We start from the raw sequence: 18367 nt of genomic DNA, 5'->3' as shown, positions 1-18367 counted from the left end.
ATGAGAGACAACCAGAGCGCTTGTGTCCCTCCTGCGGTCACCACAGGGGTGAAGCCAGGGAGCACAAAACAGCAGCGGCACAACATGCAGGGTGTTGGGGTATCCGGCGGTAGTGCGCAAGGGCCTGAGAGAGAGCTTTCCACAGCAGCCCTGAAAATTTCGCAGCCGTTCTTCCTTCTTGGCAGAGAAGAACAAGAAGCCTTCTTCAACCTCCTGGGTGAGATACTTGGGACCTACGGTGCTGTTAGGAGACGCTGTCTTATTTAATTATTTTTATCTATTAAAACATTTATATCCCGCCCTATATCACAAGGATCTCACAAATAAAAGCATACGTATAAAATAGAATATACAGTTCTAAAACATAAACATGTTAAAACCAATATCGTATTAAAACAAGAGAGTGTGCAGGCTGGTGGATTTAGCCATCAAAGGCTTGGTTAAAAAGCCATGTCTTAACCTGGCGCTGAAATGAAGCCAGTCGGGACTCCAGTGGGAGGGCATTCCACAGCCAAGGTGCCATCACAGAGAAAGCCTTCTCCCATGTCCCAGCGTAGTGTATATCTTGCGTTGGGCTCCTCCGACAGATCTCAGGTCTCAAGCAGGCAGATATAGGGAGAGGCGCTCCCTCAGGTATCGAGGTCCCAAGCCAGTCTTGGTGCAGAAACTGGCAGTATCCCAGTAAACGTTCACTCTGTCCCCTAGCAGCCCTACCAACTTTGAAATGGGTGTGATAAATGGTTGCCCAGTTCTCTCCTGATAAGGAAAATAGAATGGTTTTTCAGAAGTGGGGATCAAGCGTATTATTTAAAATTTTCACATAACTGTGGAGCCTTTCTAGTAGGAGGCATGGACTTTATTATAGACTAGTGGTGTCTAACAAATGGATTGTAGGGCCAGGTAACTATCAAGGTGATGCAGGGGCCATACCAAACTCGATGATGATAATGACGATAATAATAATAATAATAAGCATCTGATCCTGAAATGCCACCCTTCCCCATATGTTTAACATGGAATTGCTTTGCTTCCTCTCTCATCAGAGGATGGTTTGATACAAGACTTCCTATCAATGGATTCGTGCTACAGAATCTCAGATAAGGTAGGTTTTCTCTGGCACTTAGCAGTATTTCAACAAAATGGTATTCTCAAGCAAGTCTTATGGTGCATTTAATATTTACGTATATCATCTTCAACGTAACTTCCATGTTTTCTCTCACCTTCTTTTCTTAGCAGAAAAAAAATCTGTTAAGGAGCAAAAGACAGATTAGACAATGCCTCTTGTTGGTAATGTCTGGAAGCAGCTGTTGACTCTTTGCTTCTGTTTCAAGAATGTCTCATGCATGGCATTTCTACCCTCCTTATAATTTCTCCCCCCCATCTCTTAAATTACTATTGTGGTCTAGAACAGACGTTATTAACGCTAGCCTTCTTATTCAGTATCTTATAGCTATGACTATGATGTACTTCAAGCGTGCTGGCCTGCATACAAGAGAATACACACGGATTAATCTCTTCATAGCTCTGTAAGTTTCTTGGGGATGTAAGTTGGGTTGGGGATGACTTGTAATTGGTGGTTTCATTAGGTTGGGAATTAATCCATGTCACCATTCATTTTACCAAGCAAGGTGTTTAACGGGGCAGTTGAGGCCCTCCAGGTCTCGTGAACTGAAAAGGCGAACTACTTCACAGACCTTCAGGTTTGCAGTGAGCTAAAGCTGCAGTCTTACCTGAGTACAAGTCCCATTGCACTCAGTGGGCCTTATTGCACAATCCTACATATGTCTGTTTAGAAGTTATTTCCTATTGAACATGTTTTACGCCTACCAAAATACATCTGCACCAACATCCAGTCATACTTAAAACATGTTCAATAGTCAGGAAATTCCTGAATCAGTAAAAGGACATCTAAAAAACCGCCATGAATGACAAAAGAGAGATAATAATAATGATAACAGCAACAACAGCAACAACAACGTGAATAAAACTGTGACCCCTAAGGTGGCACATCTATCCCGCTAACTCTTTCTGTTACTTGGGAGATGATGCTATGCTTTTAGCTTCATCCCACGTACCTGTTTCCCTCGAATTATCCCTACAGTGCTAAGCTGTCGGCATTGTTGTTGTTACAAGATCCTTTGCATACCAGGAAATGGGTTTAAGGGGGAAATGTAAAAAAATCATTAAAAATCAATGGATGATCCAAACTGATTCAAATTTGGTATGCTTAAAGCTCTCCTTAATATCTATTACAGTGCCAATTTTGATGTCTTTATCTTTAAAGCTTAAGCAGATGTAAGCATTTGTTTAACTTTTCTTCAAATCCTGCTCCTGTGCCCCAGTGGCCGCTTGGATGATACACTCGAAAACTAGTATCAAAATACGGCGAGTCTTTTGCTTTTATAGCACAATTAAAGCAGGATGCATGGGAGTACTTGACAATAAAAGCAGATTATAAGATGGAAAACTTCAGAGTCCTTTGCATGCAATTCGCCGTGATTGCACAGTATAATGCTGGTGTGATAAAGCTCTTTGTGAAAGAATTCCAGATGGTTTCCCTTGTCCTAAATGCAGGTACCTAGCAAATGACATGGAAGAAGACACAGAAGACTACAAATATGAGATCTTCCCCTGGGCGCTTGGTGACAACTGGAAGAAGCTATTCCCAGAGTTCCTGAAAATGCGGGACGGCTTTTGGGCAAAAATGAAATACAGAGCGTTTGTTAGCCGCCGATGCTGTGATGAGGTTAGCTGCAGCTAGTTTGTCTTTCCATTCTGTTCATTCTGGAGAGATTCTAGTAGTCGTAGTTGTAGTATTAATAATAATAGATATAATTATAGGTCAGGTGGCCTGATGGTGGGTGGGGAGAGCAGAATCATCTCCCATCTTGCCGAGGGACCTGCAAGAATTGGCATCTTGGGGTTGGCGGTATAGATTGGGATGGTTGAAAGAAATTGGCAGGAAATAGTTGAAGGAAATTTGGGGAAGGCACATAGCTCAATGGTAGAATGCATGCAAAAGGCCCCGGCTTCAAGTCCTTGCATTTCTAGAGAGCTGGGGCAGAGACCCATCTAAAACCTTAGCCAGGCAGTGTAGGAACAACACTGAGCTAGATGGAGCAGTGCTCTTCCTGGGCCTCATGTAGCTCCCAGTGTTCCGTTTCCCCAAATTTTTCTGGTTTTGGTACTCTGTATTTTTGTGACTATCAAGCTTCCTGTTACCTAGATAATGTTGAGGGAGCCGTCTCACTGGGCCTGGTCCCGCGAACGAGCCATCCACCACAGTGGGGCGCTAAGGAGTTACCTGAGGAATGAAGAGGACTTCTTCCCCAGAGGGCCTGGTGTTACGCCCCCAGTCTGCCTTCTCTGCGAGTTTGATCTGGTAGAAGAGGATGCTGAAATAACCTCTTCTGCGAGTGATATTCCTGCCAGCGACTTGTTGCCTTCCACAGTGTTGAACCGGGATCCAAGCAGCTTTTCCCTGCTGATGCTGGATCCAAAGGCTGACTACAGCATGCAGAGTAAGTACTAATAATCCCACCTTTCGGCTTTAGGAAGTCATTTAATTTATGGCACTCCCCATCCCTACATTCTTACTAAAACGCTCACCTTTGAATTTATGACAGTCTTTTCCTATTTGGGGTAAGCAGGGCAAGATCTGAAATGTTGAATGTATGAAAACATGTAAGTTGAGCAAGATTTCCGATTACAGCAAGGCAGTGGAACTTCCTCTGTGGGTTTGATAAAGAGTTCTAGATCAGTATCATGTAACGGGCCCAATCCAAGAAGATATGAGTAGAAGGGTAATCTTTTTAGGAGGGTGGTGGAACCTGACAGCCGAAGGCAAGACCTCTGCCCTCATGAAGGAGTGGGAAACCTCGCTAGAGGTAATTTGTACACATCTTGGTATGTTTCCAGTCACTCTCGATTCTGTCTTGCTGCCAAGAATCTCTCCCCTCCACCTTCCAGGAAAAAGAAAACTAATTGTGGATAATGAGAATGCATTTTCTTGCAAACATTCACTTGGAAAGACGAGAAACTCTGTTAAAGCACCAAATACCAGGAAATATTTCCCCTCCTCTGCGAGTTCTTTTGCAGCATCTTTATATGCGCCACAATTACTTTTGTGCTGCACCTCCAACCTCGCTTGTATTGTATCAAAATTCAGATTGCATGGACCGACTGGCACAGGAGTGTGCGTTTGTGTAGATGAGGACTGGACATGGTGATCTTCCCCTTTAACTTTACTAACACTTTTAATATGTGACTTAAAGCATGCTCTGTTATGGGGGTACAACACTCTCCACCCCTATCAGAATATTGCTGTCCTCAAGGGATTCATCATCTATAATTGGACAATATTATGATTATTTCTAGACAAATGTATAGCCGTTAAATGCCCCCACAGTATGGTTTCAACCTATATCTTTTGGTGGACAGCCCTACAGGAACCTGTGATGGAAGCAGACGGAACAGGCAAAGACTGGCGATTCTTGGGGTAGTGTCTGATGTCTAAAGAAGGTCCCCTCAACCGATACATTATTTCCCTCTTTGGAATGGCATTCATTGGATGTTCTTAGTCTACATCTACAGTGACCTATTTATTAAGCACTTTACCTTCCTGTTCATGGAGAGGACATAAAACAAAACCTGGATTTGTATATATTAAAAAAAGGTTCCAGTATGACTTGTGCAATACCAAATGTGCCAGCTGGACAGACACTTAATAAAGATGTCTACTTCAGGGTTATTTTTGGAATACTTAATGTCATTTTATTCTGGTCCACCAGTTGTGGCCCATACACACACACATATACATACATATAGAGATACATACACAAACATAAATAAGCATTTATAATCCTGCTTTTCTTCTGAAAAGGCTGCCAGAGAAGCACACAGATCAGTCAATAAAGAAATGGGGCAGTCCCTGTTCTCAAGCTTATAATTTAAAAGACATGACACAAGGAAAATGGATAGGGAGAAAGTAGGAAAAAAGCAAATGTAGACATGGCTTTGGCCCACGGGCTTGTGGTTTAACACCCCTCCTCTAGAGGCTTTCAAAGCAGCTTGCAAAAGATTATTAAAATAAAATTTTAGGGTGCATTACAGTAGCCTTGCATGGAGGTCACCAGTATAGAGTTAGACAATCTTGTGCCCTTTGATGTTCTGGACTATATCTCCCATAATTCCTGACCCTCAGCCCTGCTGGTTGGGCCTTGTAATCCAAAGCATCTAGTGCTTCAGCAACAGACCAGAGCAGAATGTACGACACTTTTTAAAGGAAGGCACAGGGAAATAACATCAAAACAAATTGAGAGCCCTTTCCTGCCAACCAATTCCTATTGGTTTACACTGAAAGACCTATGGAGAGAGACCCATGTTTGATTAAAAAAAAAGGGGGGGGGCTATTTGGATTTTCCAACTGATCTACCTTTATCTCTTGGGCTGGTCTCAGATGTGGCACATGTACCATGCCTGACATGTTGCTGCTGGAAGATGCAAAGTCCAAGTAGCTCTGGGTATTTGTGGTTCACAACCCATAGTTAAGCCACAGTGCAGGATTTGCACAGAAGGATAACCCACGATGGAAAGACAACCCATAGTCAACTCCCCTGTTCTCTGGCTGAGTTCAAAGGAAATCAACGGTTGTTTCCCATTCTGTTCCTATTCTCTCTCCCCCCCCCCCCAAGTTGATTAGCGTGTCGTCCGAACTCCGCCTCAGTTGTTACGTGGGAACCAAGTCCTTATCTGCCTGCCTGCGTCTCTCTCCGCCTGCAAACCCCGCGATGTTGCAATGCAGAGGGGAAAATGCAGCGAGGCGCCGGCAGAAGGAAGCCCTGCTTTGTTTTTAACCGGTGCCGCAATTGCAGGGGGCGACTGGTAGCCAGCCAAGCTTCCTAGCTGCGCCCTCCCCGTCGCCGGGGAAGGGAGGGGGGGTCTCCTTTCCCTTGCCACGCTGCGACCCTCCCCGCTCTTCCTCCTCCTCCAGCTCGCCTCTTCCTCCCAAGTGCGGGATCCCCTCCGCTCTGGGTCGTGCGTTTCGTTTTTGGGTGCTCCTCCTTCTCCTCCTTTGGCAAACGCCCCGGCGAAGGGAGGAGGAGGAGTTTGGCAGGGAGGAGTCGCTGCGAATTGGCAGCTGCAACAGCAGGGCGGGGGGGGGGAGCAAAGCTGCGCCCTCCTCTGCTTGGGTTTGCCTCCTTTTTCCCCCCTCCCCACCCCTCTCTCACCTCTTGCTCTTTCCTTCCGCAAAGATCGCCTTCGCTTTTACGCCTAGCCAGACCGAAGCTACGACTCGGGGGACAGGTAAAATGCTTTGGGAATCGTCCGGGGGCGGCAGGGAAAGAAAAACCCCTGGAGGTTTGGAGACAGCTGGGTTGAGCTTAAGTGACTGAAGAGAAGAGAGCTGCACTTTTTTACTTTTTTAAAAAAATGCCTGCCTATTACACAACCCACCCTCCTCCCCTTACCCTTCTTGGAGACGGATTGGGCTGCCCCCTTCTCCTTTTCAAGTTGGCCCGAGACGGATCGGGCCCTCCTCTCCTCAAGTTGGCCCCATGTTTTATGGGGTGAGCGGGTAAGGAATCGGGATCCCGCACAGTTGCGTGACTCCCAACTTCTTCCGCTTAGAGAAGCTTTGCTCCACGGCTAAATCCGAGCCAAAGCTCAGCCCCTGGACCTGTTTTCCTTCGGGCTTCTAACCCGGAATGTGTGTGGCTTGAATCGTTTGTTATTGATTTCTTCCATTTATGAGTCGCTCTGTGCGGGCGGAGCTATCAGAGCAGCACCACACGCCATAAAAACAAATGCAAGAAACCCTATGCCAGAGCACGTTGGAAGATTGTCTCTTGGAAAGCTTAGAGAAAAGACAGTCTCTGAGCATGTGTAGAGAGGCGTTTCTTTCCCTGTCGGCGCTGGGGAGGTACTACCAAGCCCCCTATCCACCCACACACTAGATTAGGGAAATCAACGTGGCACCTTTTAAATGTTTTGGATTGCAACTCCAACCAGCCTCCTCCACTGATGTACAGTGTTGGGAATTGTAGTCCAAAGGATGTGGAGGGCACCAGGTTGGGGGAGACAGTGGCTTGAACAGTGCAGGCTCTTTGAAATTAAACAGTGCTGGTGTGGGTGTGTTTTAAACAAAGTATTTGTAACTTGGGAGTGCTTTTTCTGCCCAAACGTGCATAGGATTGCACCTTTAAGGGGCAAAATCAGAAAGAAGTTTGTAGCACTATTTTTTAAGGCTTTTGGGACATTCCCTGCCACCCACCCAGCCTCAAGACACTGAGCTAGGAAAGCAACCTGGAGAAGTGGGGATAAAGGCCACATTGCATTATCCAACATGTTCGGGGCATGGTGGCAATCCATGAAGCTTATTCCCTGCAATATTCCTGTTGCAGAGAGAGCTGGGGAAAGTGCATAAAAAGGCAAACCAAATTATTTGTTCATAGCACTTACATGCGGCTTAATATAACAAAATCTCTAAGCAGTATGGGTCAATACGATATAGGTGGTGTTGGGGAAGCAATTGCCAGGATGATCCTGTACCTTTGCTTACGAGGAAAAGTACAAACCATTCACATTTTCTTAGGCTGCAACCCTGTCCCCACTAACCTGGGAGCAAGCCCCTTTGAATTCAGTGTGACTTCGGAGTAGACATATCTAGGATTGCACAGTAAGTTTAGCAAGGAAATGTCCGGGTGAGGGACATGCTGGAAGTTTAAAAAACTATGAACAAAAGTGGTGTAAGTGACAGAGAATTTTCCACCTTCATCATGTTTGAACTTTGGGTCACCCGGCTGAGCTGATTGGAAGTGCTTTTTCACACCACATGGGGTTAACTTTTAGCAGTCTTCCCCAACCTCCAGATGTGTTGGACTACAACTCCCATAATCCCCACACCAGCATGGGAGGGCACCAGGTGGGGAAAACTGACTGAGGGAGAAGTTCTAGCAATGATTGCTAGCAGGGTACGCTGTCTAGCAGCAGTCAGTGACAAGAAGCATCAATGGATCCTCCAGATTCAGAGGCAGTATACCTTTGAATACTAGTTCCTGCAGAGCAAGCAGCAAGGGAAAGGCTCTGATGCCTTCACGCTCTTTTCGTGGGCTTCCAAGAATCGTCCGACTGTCCACAGTTAAAAAAAGGATTCTGGGCTTGAGAGATATTTGCTCTGATCCAGCAGATTTATGGCAGAATGGCCTCTCAGTGGCTATTGACTATGAAATATATAGAAGCTCCTTAAAAGAAAGTAAGATTCTAGTCCTCATAGTTCTGGAATAACGGGCTGATTTCAACAGGAACAAAGGAAGTGGCTTTATAGCAAGTGAGACTCAGTCTCGTCTATACTGATTGATAGTAGCTCTTCCAGGTTCATACTGCTACATCCTAACCCCTGCTGCTTAACCCTCATTATACTGATTGATTGGCTGCTCAAATGAAGTGTGTAATGCCTTTAGATCCAAAAAGAACGCAGTTTTTAAAAAATCATAATTGGCAGCCTCATTCTACAGCTTCCTGGATTACACAGAGGCAAACTTGTTATAAGGATGGGGGAGAGAAAAGCAATGAAGGGATCTCAGACAAACTCCGTAGACGCCCATGTGTAATCAAGCGTTCAGTGTAGCAGGTACATTTTGGCTCACAAAGCTGATTCCTTAATCTATTCAGAGTTTAAAAGACCTACTCGCCTAGGGCAAGCCAGAAATCCCTCCAGGCAAACAGGTGGGTGGCTCAGTGAATACGTCGACTCAGTGTGCTGCAGGTGTGAAAAAGGCACGTTCCATGCTATGGATTGTTAGAAAAGGGGCTGATAAGAAAACAAACAGCACTGTGTGTACAGCGAACCTACGGAAACATCAACATCTGTGGTGTGCTCTGTCTGGTATCATTATTATTAAAACATTTGTATCCCGCCCTATATCACAAGGGTCTCAGGGCAGCGTACAGATAAAATCATACAAAGAATATAAAACAATAAATATGCACGGCTAAAAACAAATTAAACCATTAAGCTAAAACCGGTTTAAAATTCAAAACCAATTAAAACTATGTATAGGCTTGGTGAATATTAGCCACCAAAGGCTTTGGGGTCATCCCTGTGCATCCAAATGACACACAGGGGATCCCGGGAGCAGGCAGGGACGACCCAGCCATTTGCCTGGGATAAACCTTAGGTCTAGCGAAGGCCAGAGAAAGCCCTCTCCCACATCTCACCATAGCATATGTCTTGCGTTGGTGGAACACAGAGGAAGGCCCCGTCTCAGAAAGGATATTGTAGAGCAGGCTGGAGAACTGGTGGCCATCAAGACGGTGATGGGTTCTAGCTCTGCTTGGCCTCAGCCTGCATGGTCAGTGATCAGGAATGATGGGAGTTGTAGTTTGTCCAGCTGCCGGCTCTTCAACCATGTTCTAGAGCCAGCAAAGCCGTGTGATGCCTTGTGATGAGGAAAACCTAAATTAGTTGGGTCTTTTTTCCATTTTTTTAAAAAACGACTTAAGGAAGAATATCTTTTATCTCAAGGGCTGAATTCCATTTCGAACACATTCTCAGGGGCTGCATTCTCGGGAGGTGGGGGTAAAAGGCAAAAGGGTATGGAGCCAAAAATCCCAGAAATGCCAGCAAATTTTAGCTTGAAGCACTTCTGCCAGTAAGCAAGCCTTGAGAGAGGCATTTCAATTGTTTAGAATTGGGGGAAAAACCTTCACAAAAGCTGGGGGATCACAAAACAATGGGAAAGAGGGTGGAGTCGGGAAGGGATGGCGCCATGTGTGGAGAGGCTTTGCAATTTCTACAAATCACGGCCAAGTTTGCACAAATTATGGTTGAATTTGCACAAATTACAGCCAAATTTGGCCATCTTTTCAGCAAATTGCTCAGAAATTTGCGCAAATTGTAGAACCTTCTCCCCCCACCCCCCAAAAAAAATTTATGCAGAATTCTCGGAAAACTTTTGAACTGGCTTCACTCACTGCAGACTCCCCAGGAAGAACTGAAAGGAAGTCCGGCGGGGGTTGGGGGGAAGCGAGCCTAGGAAAACCCATTGGATTCCACCTCCCCTGAATGGATTTCTCCACGAATTGCAAGAGACACGGAACTGTGTCAGTGCTGTGCAAATCTCCAAGGGATGCAAGATATGCATGGCATCATTCATTCATAACAGCAATTTCATCCATAGCATAGCAAAAGTAGGAAGATCATGCAAATTTCCTGCCTGTAGCAGGAAAGAGCATTCCAGTTTCGACTGAAGCCTCTTCTGTGGTCAGGTTTTTAATGTGAAGCGTTACAAGACTTTACCAACTTGCAAAGAGGAGTCTGACTGCAAATCATTTCTGAGTTCTTAGTACAATCAACCTGTTTCCCCTGAGAAAGAGTAACGAATGCTCACAACACGCTGCGGTTGTTTTATTGCGTCCTCGTCAGAATAACCTCGTTCGCCTCTTTTCTGAGTTTCCATCATGGTTTTATTTTTATTTTTTTCCTGTTCAGGCTGTTAATGTGCCACAGATGACTTGTGGGTGTAGGCTCTGAGCCCGAGGAATTAGCAAGGAGTTGTGTAAACCGGTCATCTGCTGTAAATGTGCTCCCAAACCCTTATCAGACGGCTCATGCTCGAACTCCGACGCTTTATCTTATTGCAATGACTTACCCCAAAAGCTGAAGACGACGTTTTGTCTCTACTCTCCACACAGGCTACTTAGTTGCGAACTGCACTGTTTCCTCCTCCTGCTCCCTCTTTTACGACATTAAGATGAGGAACTAGATGAAACTACGTGGCCTTTTGCAACTACCCTGTTTCCCCGAAAGTAAGACATCCCCCGAAAATAAGACCTACTTCCAGTTTTGCCTCTCGCTGTAATATAAGGCATCCCCCCGAAAATAAGACTTTTTTTTGTTCAACAATAAATGTGTACCGTATTCTTCTTCATGGAAAAATAACACATCCCCTGAAAATAAGACCTAGCGCATCTTTGGGAGCAAAAATTAATATAAGACACTGTCTTCTTTTCGGGGAAACACGATAGGAGGCCGTAGTCTTTTCCTTCCCCGTTCTCAAAGGTCAAAATGCCTCTCCTAAGGGCCTAATCTGTGAACCATAGCGCGAGACTTCGAAGCGATGAAGGACGCATTTCTGCAATATTGTCGGGAGGATGTGATTTTGCTCTCTCATGATGTAACTGGGTACTCCGTGTTTTATCTTCCTTTAAAAAATAATAATAATAATAACAGTTTGCTTTGTATTGTAGCAACAGGCTTGTTTTATTTCCAAAAACAGCTGTTATTGAAGCGAGAGGCCTGTTGTGTGCTCCCCCCCCTTCTAAACGGTTAAAATGCCTTCCATAAGATTCAGTTAGTGGCAGTAAGCGTGTTAAGCTACAATATGCTGGTATTTTTAGCTCCACCCCTTTGCCTCCGCCCATCACAGGAATACGGCCTTCCAAGAGCTTCGGGGTTACAAGGGTGATAAATCGCCAAATGTCCACAGCTACGTTTTTCAAACAGCCGTAGATGTCCGCTGAAGGGAGCGTGGGAATGCAGTTGCTCCCTTCTGTGGACTTTGCAAAGGAGGCAGGGGACTTAAATTCTTGTGGGTCTTGCTTTGGTTTGGTTCCAGCAATGGTGGGATCAGGAGGGGGGGTACGCAGGGGAGGATAGCTCGCGTCAAGAGCAGGACTGGTGATGCCGTTTGGGAAATGCATGAGGTAATAACGAGGCTTTCAAGTTTTACTTTGGTTTTGATGGATTAGCAAAAGGGATATGGGAGAAAGAGGGAAATAATCAAGCAAGTTGTTCCTTCTTTTCTGTTCTTTGATGGGATTGAACACAACTGCCCACATTTGGGGGCTCTCATTGCTGCGGGGGCTGCCATGATGTGGGGGAACAGTGAGCGGAAGAGGTGTGTGTATAAATAGAAATAATGAGGCTAGAAAGGAAGATGACCACCCCCACATTTTCAAAGGATTTTATTTTTTAATTACTATTTTTGAAGGAACAGGGAGTGGAGAGTTTCATGAGTGCTCTTGGAGGTGCCTGCAGGTGCCATGTTGAAGACCCTGCCTTATATAATCAGAGCAGTCTATCTGTCCATCTAAGCCATTTTTGTCTGCTCTGACTCCCCAGATTTCAGGCCAAGGGGGTGGTCATTGCTGTCACCCGCGCCCTGGTCCTTTTAAAAGTGGTGATGCTGGGATTCGAACCTGTGTGCAATACACGTGCCGTCCCACTGGGCCACAGAACTTCCCCTGCCCCTCATTTGTCATTGAATTGCTCCTCTTCCTGGCTCCATCCCTCGACCTGTGACCCACTCATTGTTCGTCCCAGATCTGAGTTGCAAATTCACCCTGTTATCCAAATGTGTTTCCCTGGCTAGGCTTTCTGCTTCCTGGTTTGAGGTGTATGTGGGATTTAGGTGCCAGCTCCAAACACTTGAAAAGCCTTTCCTTGTGGTAAACCTGCTCCAGTTCCCTGAAAACTTTTGTTCCACTTGACTTCCTCGAATAGCAGGGCTGGGAAGAACCCAGAACCGCTTCAGCTCCAAGCCTCCCTCCTACCGTAGAGCAATAAATGCTAGAATGAAATCATGTCAAGCAGGTATTTTTTCACCCCTTTTCTTGGATATCTCCTTGAAAGTGAATCCATGCCTCCCTAGCAAGTTTCATTCCTGAATTGCTACTATGTTGTTGTTATCGTTTTTACATAATAATAACGCTCTTCCAGAACGTTTGAGATCTACAAGTTCAATCGCAGCTTTTAAAGCTCAGCTAAAAACTTTTCTTTTTCCTAAAGCTTTTAAAACTTGATTTTGTTCTGACTTTATACTGCTAGTTTTACCCTACCCTGTGCCTGTTTGGTGCATTCTCTTCCCCTCCTTATTGCTTTATTATGATTTTATTAGAATGTAAGCCTATGCGGCAGGGCCTTGCTATTTACTGTTTTACTCTGTACAGCACCATGTACATTGATGGTGCTATATAAATAATAATAATAATAATAATAATAATAATAATAATAATAATAATAATATTTATATACTGCTTCTCTTTGAACAAAGCTCTTAAAGTAAATTGGCATTTCTGCCCCTTCCCTGCTCACCTGTAGCGAATAAGGATCTGTTCCAGGTGCACATTTATGAATGATTATTACTTTTTTGCAATTTGAATGAACATGGCTTCTCCTCTCTTCCCCCCACCCTCCCCTGGGGCTGTATGTATCAGAAATAACTTGTGTTGGCCTGATAGAGTACTAAGAATACTTAGTACTTCATCAGTACTAAGTGATTAGTACTCCATCAGTGGTTTTCGTCAGTTTCGCTTTTATTTCTTCTAAGGCTCCCCTGATGTCAAACTTCATCCTTGTAGTTTTTAAACCCATTGGCCATGCTCCACGTTTAGCTAATGAAGGCCATTTTCTTCCAAGTTCCTTCTAAGGTTGCAATCCTGCGTGGTTTTACTTGGAGGAAAGCCCCCATTGAACTCTGTACTCAGGTCTGAGTAAACACGTGCAGAATCCGGCAGTACATTGATCAGCGTGTCTCATCCCTTGCAGCTCACTCCTGTGCCAAAATCTCCAGGAGTCTCTGACGCTCTTTACAGCCTCAGCAGCTGCAATGGAGGAGCCTTTCAAGGTCACCCTGAGTACTTTCCCACCATTTGAGAAGGGCGTGAAGAAACAAACAAAAAAAAACCCCAAATCTGTGCAAAGGTGTCTTTCAGATTCTTGTGTCTAGCCTCTGAAAGTCTCCTTGATCCGTGTTTCAAGATGGGCCAGTGGGGTTTTATTTTTGTAAATAACAGGTGCCCAATTGAGGCTTTTGGGGGAAGATTTTTGCAAACGCCATGTGAATAAGATGGGTGGAATGTTGATATCGTGCAGCCTGTCCCAACCGGGTGCCCTTCAGATTCATCGGACTACAACTGCCACAGCCATGCTGGCTGAGGATAATGGGGGTTGCAGCCCAACACATCTAGGGGGCACCCAGTTGGGAGAGAATCATTTAATACTTTACATTTTGGTTCTAGTTGTATTTGTGCCAGTCTGTGATGATCAAAAAAAATTCTCTAACTTGATTCCTGTCTCTTGTTCACCTTTGCCTGAAAACACCTGAGCAAGTCTGAACTCATCCATTCCTAGCTAGGGCGTGGCTTCCAGCACAGTTCACTGGCTGTCGTCTTAAGCTTCTTCAAGCAGAAGCTAAAGCTGCAGGTTTGCAGTGACTCACTTTCAGAGTTTATCTCGATGTCTGCCGTTACCAGCGAGGCATGTAGTGATAGTAATGCAAATGGAGGGCGTAGGCCTCTACCATGGTGATCACCTCCCCCTGCACTTCCGTGTTGCCTCCGTCCTGTGGCTTGCAAAATAGGCAGTCCCATATTGGCTTCGCCAGGTGTGTCAGCCAGGTATGATGTCTCCCTTCTATTGAGTTATCTAGCGTTCAGCTGAATACTGTCTTAAGAGAAGAACAGCCCTGCTGGATTAAACCAAAGGCTTCTGTTTTGTCCAGAATCCTATTCCCACAGTGGCCAAACACTGGAGGCAGGGCTGACACCCTACGTGGATTTGTCTGATCCCCTTTTAAACCTGTCCAAGTTGTCAACTATCACTACATCTCAGGATAGCAAATTCCATTGTTTAATGATGCATTGCATGAACTACTGTTTCCTTCTATCTGTCCTAAATTTTCCACTGTTCAGCTCTTGGGTTCAGTCTTATGTGAGGAGGGGGGGAAATACCTTCCTCTCCTTTCTCTGTACCATGCATAATTTTATATAATCTATTGTATTCCTTCTTAAATTGCTTCCCCCGCCAAACCATAAAGCCTCAAATGTTGTAACCTTCCCTTGTAGGGTAGTTGAACATTGTTGTTTATTCGTTCAGTCATTTCCGACTCTTCGTGACTTCATGGACCAGCCCACGCCAGAGCTTTCTGTCAGCCGTTGCCACCCCTAGCTCCCCCAAGGTCAAGTCTGTCACCTCCAGAATATCATCCCTCCATCTTGCCCTTGGTCGGCCCCTCTTCCTTTTGCCTTCCACTTTCCCTAGCATCAGCCTCTCCTCCAGGGTATCCTGTCTTCTCATTATGTGGCCAAAGTACTTCAGTTTTGCCTTTAATACCCTTCCCTCAAGTGAGCATTCTGGCTTGATTTCCTGGAGTATGGACTGGTTTGATCTTCTTGCAGTCCAAGGCACTCTCAGAATTTTCCTCCAACACCACAGTTCAAAAGCATCTATCTTCCTTCGCTCAGCTTTCCTTATGGTCCAGCTCTCGCAGCCATAGGTTACTACGGGGAATACCATTGCTTTAATTGTGCGGACCTTTGTTGTCAGTGTGGTGTCTCTGCTCTTAACTATTGTATCAAGCTTTGTCATTGCTCTCCTCCCAAGAAGTAAACGTCTTCTGATTTCCTGTCTGCAGTCAGCGTCTGCAGTAATCTTTGCGCCCAGAAATACAAAGTCTGTCACTGCCTCCACGTTTTCTCCCTCTATCTGCCAGTTATCAATCAAGCTGGTTGCCATAATCTTGGTTTTTTTGAGGTTTAACTGCAACCCGGCTTTTGCACTTTCTTCTTTCACCTTTGTCATAAGGCTCCTCAGCTCCTCACAATAACAACAACTGTTCCACTTTTTACAGATGTACTCACAGAGGCTAACAGCATTTAAACACACACACACACAGAGCAGTAATCCATAAAATATAATGCAAACAAGCAATTTGATCTCCATGGCTAGTACCACATGCAAGATGTGCTACCACATTATATCAGGAACTGAAGTTTCCAAGGGGCAGCACCACATAGAGTGAATTGCAGTAGTCAAGTCAGAAGGTTACCAAAACATGCGAACCATGCTTAGCCTCTTTCTTTCCAAGTTTGGGAGCCTTTTTCTGCTGAAGATCAGCATATGCATCCTTAGAGGGGAGTGTCTTTGAGCATATGCAGAGTGCATTTCTTCCCTTTTCCCCGCCCCTCAGCATGCACAGCTCACTATCACACATCTGTGAAGGTGCCGGTTCTAGGATGACTGTGCATAACCCCCAACACTTCTGTTTAAATATGAAGAACTGAATGAACTGGTTCCTGGGTAAACAATTTACCTTGCTATTAATTCATTAGGTGTAGCTGTGCCTGCAGCGTGGGGGGGTGGGAGGAGAGAGAGAGGCCAGCCTGCCGATGCCATTTTGGGCTTCTGACAGCTGGGTTCTGGCATGCCAAGCGTCAAACAGATGGTATTTTGCAAACGTACAGAGTAGCAAAGGACTGTCTGTGCTCCTCGCTGCTGCTGCCGCTTCTTTTTAAAGCAATCCACAGCCTGCTTTCTTGAGAAGCCAGATTCCACAACCTGCATCGATCAAGCCAAAAACCCTGATGCAGATTCTACCAAGTTCTCTTCTTTTGCATGATTTCAAAGCCCCCCTTCCTCTCCCCAATCCTGTTCCTGGCTCTTGAACCCTTCTCCCACTCTGCCAGTATTACTCCACTCGGCAGCTATACCAGCTAAAAAAAAAAACACTTTTTATTATTATTTAAAAAAGACAAAAAGCAGAGTTTCTTAGGAAGTTTGTGGGCCCAATACCGCAATCTGCTTTTGTTTTTCTGCATTCATGCAACATCCACTCATTTCCAGATGACTGGATACTCTGTGTGTGTGTGTGTGTGTGTGTGTGTAAGGAGGACAGCATAGCTGAGCACATGTGATGCATGCAAAAGGTCCCTGCATTCGAGAGTGATTGAGAGCACCTTTCCAGGGTTTCAGAGAGGTTTTCCCCAGTCCTACCTGAGGCTGCCAAGGAGTGAACCAGAGACCTTTCGCCTGCCAAGCATGTGCTCTTCTGCTCATCCGTGCTCCAACGACACCGCCGAGAGATTCCAACACATTTTGGGCCATGTTTTTTTCTTTCAGGCGGAAAGCTCTCCTGGCACGCGGTGCTTAAACCCAACGGATTCTTTGTTACGCCCAAACAACACACAGGCCCTTCGGTTTTAGAGCAGAGGGGCAAAACCACAAGGCAGGGGGCCACGAGGACTAGAAATGTAACAGCTTTTAAGAGGCAGGGAGGAATTTGGAGCTAATACTGATGCTGCGTTGCGGTCCAGATTATTGGCCTGTGTCCGTATTGCGCTGAACAGCATCCTCTCTTTTTTTAAATCCTCCTGTTTTTCTTTGTAGGTCTGCCCTTCGCTGTTCCGGGAAAGGGTTCGCCCCGGTCTGTAATTGCTGGAGATGTCGGAAGAGGTCATCGTGCCCGTTTATTGCACTGGGGTCTCCGCTCAGGTCCAGAAGCAGCGGGCGAAAGACCTGGGCTTGGGGAAACATGAGAACGCAGTGAAGTACTTGGGCCAGGACTATGAGAGGCTTCGGAACGAATGCTTGCAGAGCGGAGCCATGTTCAGGGACGAGACCTTCCCCGCCACGGCCTCTTCCCTGGGCTTCAAAGAGCTGGGGCCAAACTCCTCCAAAACCCACGGGGTCAAGTGGAAACGGCCAACGGTGAGGCGCAAGAAATGCAGGAGCTCTGCTCAGCGTCCCGGGCACCGCATTCGAAACTCAGCATAGACCAGCTTTCCGCAATCCGATGTGTTGGCTTGCAAAAGGGGGCAGAAGCTCAGGCCCAGGGGGGCCAAAGCCGGCCCTCGAGGGTTTCCCTAGAAGGTCACGCTCCCTTCCATTTCCCCACCCTCGACCACCTGTCATTTGAAGGTGGTTTCAACCTTCTAAAAGATTGAAACGCCTCTCCTGAAGTTCCTTTGCTGGCAGTAAGAACTAAACTAAAATAAGCTGGTATTTTGGCCCCGCCACTTTTGGCCTTGCCCCGCCCACCACAGCATCCCCCCCCCACCCGAGAGCTTCTCTCAAGTGGAATTTGGCCCCCAGACTGAAAGAGGTTCAGCACCCCCGGCCTGCAATTTACATCGCCTCGCAGTCAGCCCTTTTGCACATAGAGCAACTGAGCTACAGTCTTTCCCTACGCGTGGAACCTAAAAGAGGGGCACAGTGAGGCACCTACCCAGACCTTCCCCTAAAAATATTGCAAGCTTCCAGTCCTCATGGTTCTACACGAAGAGTTGGTTTAAATAGGAACGTTGGAAGCTGCCTTCTGTCATGTGAGGTCATTCGTTCGTCTAGCTCACTGGAGATGGGCAACCTCCGGTCCACAGAAGTTGCCCCACCTGACTTGCAGATGCTTGAACGCTCTCTGCAGGCTCCTCCTGTAGGCTACCAGGAACATGAGCCACTGAGGTATGACACAGGGCCGGCCCAAGACGTTTTGCTTCCTGAGTCAAAGAACAAAATGGTGCCCCCTCCCATTCCATGTGCAAAACCTTTCCTTGAAGTCTGAACATCTTTCTTCAACACCAACGATGGGAT

The 18367-nt window shown here is 45.9% G+C and overlaps 2 protein-coding genes across 3 annotated transcripts in view; both read left to right on the top strand.

Moving 5' to 3' along the window:
* SPDYC (speedy/RINGO cell cycle regulator family member C) lies at positions 1-4739 on the top strand. Its single transcript, XM_063146279.1, has 6 exons — positions 1-217; positions 1044-1102; positions 1441-1526; positions 2575-2746; positions 3227-3521; positions 4441-4739. The coding sequence occupies exons 1-6, from the start codon at positions 1-3 to the stop codon at positions 4500-4502; spliced, it is 891 nt and encodes a 296-aa protein (XP_063002349.1). The 3' UTR covers positions 4503-4739.
* Positions 4740-6167: 1428 nt separating this feature from the next.
* Positions 6168-18367, top strand: part of CAPN1 (calpain 1) — a 36768-nt gene continuing 24568 nt past the window's right edge. Inside the window, exons 1-2 of one of the 2 annotated variants that reach the window (XM_063146167.1) lie at positions 6168-6306; positions 17168-17488. In XM_063146167.1, the coding sequence (XP_063002237.1) occupies positions 17222-17488 (267 nt within the window). In that variant the 5' untranslated portion in view covers positions 6168-6306; positions 17168-17221. Of the gene's footprint in view, positions 6307-6557; positions 6578-17167; positions 17489-18367 lie in introns of those variants that run through there. The other variant, XM_063146168.1, reaches the window with a different exon arrangement.

Source organism: Elgaria multicarinata, chromosome 21 (assembly GCF_023053635.1).
Source record: "Elgaria multicarinata webbii isolate HBS135686 ecotype San Diego chromosome 21, rElgMul1.1.pri, whole genome shotgun sequence".
NCBI lineage: Eukaryota > Metazoa > Chordata > Lepidosauria > Squamata > Anguidae > Elgaria > Elgaria multicarinata.
Note: the sequence above shows the minus strand (reverse complement) of the source record. Positions and strands in the feature narration are given on the sequence as shown.